The sequence below is a fragment of the Medicago truncatula genome, chromosome 1, assembly GCF_003473485.1.
Source record: "Medicago truncatula cultivar Jemalong A17 chromosome 1, MtrunA17r5.0-ANR, whole genome shotgun sequence".
Taxonomy (NCBI): domain Eukaryota; kingdom Viridiplantae; phylum Streptophyta; class Magnoliopsida; order Fabales; family Fabaceae; genus Medicago; species Medicago truncatula.
The window spans coordinates 38,382,002-38,388,831 of NC_053042.1; the positions used below are offsets into that span (position 1 = coordinate 38,382,002).

The 6,830-nt window shown below is 30.5% G+C and overlaps 1 protein-coding gene across 1 annotated transcript; it reads right to left on the minus strand.

Moving 5' to 3' along the window:
• Positions 1 to 5,125: 5,125 nt before the first annotated feature.
• Positions 5,126 to 5,599, minus strand: LOC25484532 (agamous-like MADS-box protein AGL80). The gene has a single exon (XM_013613377.1). It carries the CDS (start codon positions 5,597 to 5,599, stop codon positions 5,126 to 5,128), a length of 474 nt encoding a protein of 157 aa, XP_013468831.1.
• Positions 5,600 to 6,830: the final 1,231 nt, after the last annotated feature.

Here is a 6,830-nt window from a genome sequence, read left to right on the forward strand (position 1 = left end):
TAAGGTTTTGTCATGGTTTTAAGTTGTGGTTACGATTGTTATTACGTTGTAAACATTATATTGTGGAAAAGTCCAGCCAATATCATCCGAATCTTGATTTCAATTCTATTTCGTAGACCTCAAAATTTGTTATATTGCAACTGTGGACCACAGTTTAAAACCATGTTATGGGTTTAAAAAAATTACATATTTAACATTTTAGATTCTTTTATTAAATGATATTTTTGATATATATATATATATATATATATATATATATATATATATATATATATATATATATATATATATATAGGGGTTTGCTAGGATACACCCACCAGTTTTTATTAAGGTGTGTTTTAGCGAAGATATAACTAAAAAGTTGTAAAATACACCTTAAGGTGAATGTTGTTAAAACGCATCTTCTTAAAAAAATAAGTGGGTGTATGTTAGCAACTCCTATAGGCATTTGTTAGAATACACCCACTTATTTTTTAAAAGGTGTGTTTTAGCAAGTTATAACTAAAAAGTAGTTAAATACACCTTAAGGTGTAGCTTGCTAAAACACTCCCACATAAAAACTAGTGGGTGTGTTATAGCAAATCCCACATATATATATATATATATATATATATATAGAGAGAGAGAGAGAGAGATGCGCCTAAGTCCCATGTCAGAGTCACTTCCCTAGTGACATTAGTCAAATTTATCAAGTTGTTATTTTATTTTAATGCAAGTTGGCCATAAGGAAGTCCAATTATAGGGTTGATTTCGTTTGGAGTCCTCCCAAATGAAGGTTTTGCCAAGGGTGGCATAGTACTTGCTGAAGGAATGTTCTTCAGAAGATTTGAATCAAACGGTTGTCCAAAAGTCACGTTTCCCGAATTTTTTTGAAATGTAAATCCTTATAGCAGTTCCATTGATTCCCTACAATAATAGAAGCATTTATCTCTTGTCACAGTACTCACATATATCATCGAAATTAACAGTGTTGTGTTGAAACTGTCTTTTACACTGCCATTTACATATATTATTAATTGGAAGAAGTGTTATTATTCAATAATTTTGTTTAAGGAGATGTTATTAGTTCTCATATGTCTAAAAGTTTGTCTTTTTTTTTTACGATGATCGAGGTTTGAATCCCGACATTGCATATATTATGCATTATTCTTGTTAACTGAGCTCAGCTCACGAGGACGTCTAAAAGTTTGTCTATAAATATATGCTCTTTTTCAAATTACTAGATATATTTATTTATTTATTTTTGTGGTGGTTGGGATTCGAATCTCAAATCTTGCATATATTATTCATTGTCTCTGTCAACTGAACTAAGCTCACAAGGAATACAAGCTATATTTATTGTTTTTTTTATGGGATGGAAACAAACGCTCTTATTCAATAATTTTATTGTTTTTCTCAATTCCATATCCATTTATTGATTCACGTGTGTTCAATTTCTTTTGCCTTCAATTGATTATTGTCCATTACATCCATTCCTTTAATCATCAATTGGGTGATTGTTGGCTTGTTATTTTTTTCGCTGCTGAGCATCCTTGAATCCTAGCGATTAATTTTTGTGGACACGTACACAGGTTTGGATTCGATAGTGGGAATTGCCGCAGGAATATTAGATTGAGAGAACTTTGTTTAAAATCGCAAGGGCTGTCGGGACACCGTTATTAATTAAGAATGTTACTGAAAACACAGGTTGTTTGGACACTATGTCAAGGTATTGATGGATTTAGATCTTTCCAAAGACATTTTTTATGAAGTGATGGTGGAACACGAAGGTTTCGCATTCCCGGTGGAGATTGAATATGAGGGGCTGCCGTATTTTTGCACTTGGTCATAAGGTAACGTCTTGTCGTTGGTTACATTCGAAACAAGCAGACAAACACAAGCATCCAATTGACAAAGGGAAGAAGTCGGTAAATTCGCAGAAATGGTACATGCAAGGGTGGAAAAGGCTCTCCAAATTGCCGCCATTCAGCAAGAGAGTGTCGAGGTACATAGCACTCAGCTTGAGCAGCCAATAGTGAAAGCGCAAGTTGTTCATGCCGATAATTTAGATGCACAGATAGAGAGTCAACTTGTTCAAACAGTCCCACATCATATGGACAAGTCTGGGACTACCTTTCATATGTCGTTGCATAATGTTTTCGATGAAATAGTGAAGCCACAATCTCCAGTACATGATGTTCAACCGATCCTCACGTTGGCTTCTGATTTTATGCCGATATTCAGAAGATAATGGCAACCCGATGGATCTGATAGTGAGGTCTCATTCTCAATTGGCCCTGGTTCGCCTTAGTGATATTGAGAGTCACATTGTTTTAGAATTGGTTGTCTCTACAGTTGTTTTCCATGAGCAGCTCACGGTGCATACTCAGATTTTAGATGGTCAGATTGTTCATCTGGTTGACGGTAACACTAATACAACCATGATACATGAGGACAACAACATGGTCATGCAAAGGGAAAGCTTAGAACAACACAACAATGTTAATATTCAGCATGATATGGAATTGTGGCAGAGAATACATGAGTACGATCAAATATTTGAAGAGCCATTCGCAACGGTCTTAACCAAAAAGTAGAAACAAAAATTGGAGCAACAACAGGTTTTGGGAAACCCGCCGTATCGAACCCGCTCAAGGGGTAACTCCTCTCCAAATACTCAGTGAATGAATATTTTCTATTGGAATGTTCGAGGTTATTTCTTTCACTGATAGGTGGTTCAGGGCTCAATTTGGTTGACTAAGTTACCATCGAATCTTCACTTTGATTTCTTTCGTGATCGGTGTGGTCTGCTTGATTACAGATTTCCTTAGTTTGTTGTTCTTTTTTATTCCTTTTATTTTCGTCTAGTCCCCCCTCTTTATGTATATAATTTTCTCTCTTTTTTAAATAAATTTTTTAGAGTTTGGCAGCATAGGATGGAGGTTTCTCGGGATGCCAACCTTATTGGGATGTCGATGTTTCTTCTTGATGCTTGTCATTTCTCCTTGCTTATCGAAAAAAATAAACTCATAATTTATTCCACTTGGTGTAACAAGTAAAATTTACTACATGCATATAAAAAATGTATTTTAAGTACATTTATACATAAAATGGACCCATTACTACTCTACCAATTTTTCATAATAAGAGTGAAAAAGCAAAGGGTACTTATACATTGGAACACATGGAGTAATATTTTAAAGGTTTAATTGCATGTTTGATCCCTTATGTTTATTTTAGTTTTTAAGTTGGTCCATTATGTTTTAACAGTTTCAACTCGGTCCCCTACGTTTTAAAAGTTTTAAGTTGGTTCAAAACGTTACTCACATTGAATTAAGTTAGTCCCTCCACGACATGATATTGAGTTTAATAAAATTAAAAAAATGCTTTAAAACTGATTTTCTAAATAAGTTAAGTTTCATCACCCATATTGTCAACCCGAATATTTAAACATTAAGTGAATGGAGGGACTAACTTATTCTAACGTGAGTAACGTTTTGGACCAACTTGAAATTTTTAAAACGTAAGGGACCAATTTAAAACTTTTAAAATATAAAGGACCAACTTAAAAACTAAAATAAACATAAGGGATCAAACATACGATTAACCTATTTTAAACATGTGCTTTTTTTTGTTCTCATATGCTCGCTCCATTGAAGAAATTTCAATTATAGCATTATCAGACATAAACATGTACATAACTCTTGACTGAGATTGAGAAATTAGTATATTATTCCAATATACCCAAACCTCCGACGACATGTACATAAACTTTTATTTCTACTTTTATTTTCTGATAGAAGAAATCACATGAGTCATTGAAAACTCACATACTTAAGTGGAGGAGTTAGGGTTCAAACCTCAGTTACGGCGCTTTCCCTAATAATTTAGATATTTTACCAGTTAAACTAGGACTTGTGTACTAATTTCTATTGTTTATTAGACTTAAAAAAAAAAAAAAAAAAAAAAAAAAAAAAAAAAAACGATTCAATATTATCATAAAATTTATTAAAAATGTGACTATTAATTTTAATGTCGATAGATATAATTTTTAAACAAATAATATTGATGTAATATTTTCCGTAAAAAAAGATATAATACTTTTTCTCTCTATTTCAATCTAAATAAGTGATTTTCACATAGATCTAGGTTTTTTCTTTTTGATTTCATCATCTAAGTGTGGTGGTTTGTTGTTCGTCGTTTTGTGCGGCGTTGTTTGATTTCTCGTCTTCTTGTGGTGTTCATTTGATTCATATTGAAAGATCGATTATTCAATCAACGATTTGGACACGTTGCAGATCCGGAGGCCATGGATATTCCGGTCACTTTAATTTTATCATATATTTTTGTATGCATTATGTCATTATTTGCTATTAACTTGGATCCTGTGAGTTTGTTCGCAGATTCATCCTTTACGTTTTTAGCGGTAATGGATGATGTAATCCCTCGATTTGAATGAATGAATATCATTTTGTTTTTGTCAACAAAAAAAAAATATAATACTTTTGATTTGAATTGGGTAGAACCACAATGAATAACAAAACTCTCATTCAAGAGATTCAAACATAAGATCTTTGATTAAGCTGGAATAAATCTTTTATAATACTTTTAAATATAATATCTATCAATAAAAATCAATCTAGGGATATGATTATTCAAGAGATTTTTTTTTTTTTATGTAAGATTGTAAGCCCAAACACAAAGAAAACTAAAAACTAAAAGCTTTGGGAAAAAATTCACCAAAAATAAGCCCATGGAAGGAAAACAACAACAAATCAAGGCAAAAAAAAGTTCATTTTAGATAGAGCAATGCTATATATCAAGAAAGATTTTATTAAGAAAGATTCAAAAATGCCATAGAAGAATAATCGACCTTAGATTTTATCAAAAAATTGTCCTGAAATTAATGTTAGCCAATAAATTAAGAAATTCATAAAATAAAGGTAAAGGCGAAAAAGTAAAGCGATACAAAAAAAGTGAAATAAGCTTTTATTTTGGAGTGCGTAATATTGAATAAGCGGAAAACTGAATAACTTAGTAAAATAAGCTTTTATTTTGACAATTTTATTTTTTATTATAAATTTTTTATTGAAATAACATCAACATCAATCAAAATCACAACATAAAGTTTAAGACAACAACAATTTCATAAACTGAGTGCAACAATCTTGTCATCAATCTCCTTCATCTTTTTCTCAATTAGCTTATCATAATCTCTTAAATCTGTAACAGTCAAATCATCAGGCAACTCTTGGTTTTGCAAGTGCCTAACCATATGAATGTCCAGCTCATTCTCATTATTCTGTTCTCTTTGCTTTTCTAGTTGTTCCCTGGTTTTAGTAATCTGTTGCAAAAGAAAACTTTCTTGGTCCACATTATTTTTCTTGTGTTTGATATATGCATTTTGGTACCTCTCAATCACCTGTATAGCTCCCTCCATATTTGGCCATACCTCTGTTGTAGAATCAAACGGATTGGAAATTATAGCACAGGCTGGAATATCACAAAGAGTAGTGAGCTCTCTCACCTTCTTAATGATACCCTTCTTTCTCTTGTTGTAGGTTCTCTTTCTTGCCGAATCATTCAAGATAAAGGCAAGTTTCACCTTCTTCCTAATCATGGAAAAACTATAAGGAATCAGTTTTTTCTTGCTTTGTTATGCAAATGCCTTCTGGCTTTTATAAAGGCCAAATTTATTAAAAAAATCAATATTTTTTCTATAATATTTAATAATTATTATTAAATATATCAATAAATTGTGAATAAAAAAATAGATTATTGTGAATAAAAAAATAATAAAAAATAGATTCTGGTCAAATTTATCAATAAATACAATAAAAATAAAAAAATTTATAATATTTAATAATTGTTATTAAAGATATCAATAAATTGTGAATAAAAAAATAGATTCTGGTCAAATTTATTAATTGTGAATAAAAAAATAATAAAAATAGATTATGGTCAAATTTATCAATAAATACAAAAACAAATAAAAAAAATCATGATTAATTAAGGTCAAGATTGATTATTATGGTCAATAGTTTATAAAAACATTATTAGTCAAATATATTATTACCATATAATCTTTTCACACTTTTAAAATATATTATTTCCATATAAAGATTTTAGAATAATATACATATTTATCTTTTATTTAATAATTTATAATAAATTTTAGTCTTCGAAGCTTCCATTTATTATATGTTATTTTAATTTTATTTTTTGGTGGTGGCCGAGGTTTGAACCCCGGACCTTGCATATATTATGCATTGTCCATACCAACTGAGCTAAACTCACAATACCATATTATATGTTATTTATAAATTACTTGTGCATATCAATATTTAATTTTTAATAATGATGACCATTAATTAATTTTGCAAGGGAAATTTTAAAATTTATTAATTTAAGTAGGTTGACGTAGATAATGTTTGTCGAGCGGTCGATGTGTGATAATATCGAGTAGTAACTACAATCTGTATAACTAATCATAAGAATGCATCTGAAATATGTTGACGAAGTTGAATCCCAACATACTCATATCTCTATTAACTCTGTATCATTTACATTTTTTTTAGTTTTATAGCTTATGAAACCAAACACCTTACAATTTTATCACTTAGAACAATATTAATTGTTGAACGACAACTTCGCACTAGTATTTGTGGAGACGATACAACATCACTATGCTTAATGCTTTTTCAAGTGAGAATCCGTATCGATAATCTTGAAAATTGATCCGTATAGGAATAGTGGGATTGACAAACCGAATTTATTCTTTTGTTCCATGCAGTTCTAATTGCTTGTTTCTTAATTATAGTTAATGAAATTAAGTATGAAACTTGATAATT

What these genes read in the sequence shown, in the direction of transcription:
- LOC25484532 (XM_013613377.1), bottom strand. Translation starts at nt 5,599, where the DNA reads ATGATTAGGAAGAAGGTGAAACTTGCCTTTATCTTGAATGATTCGGCA.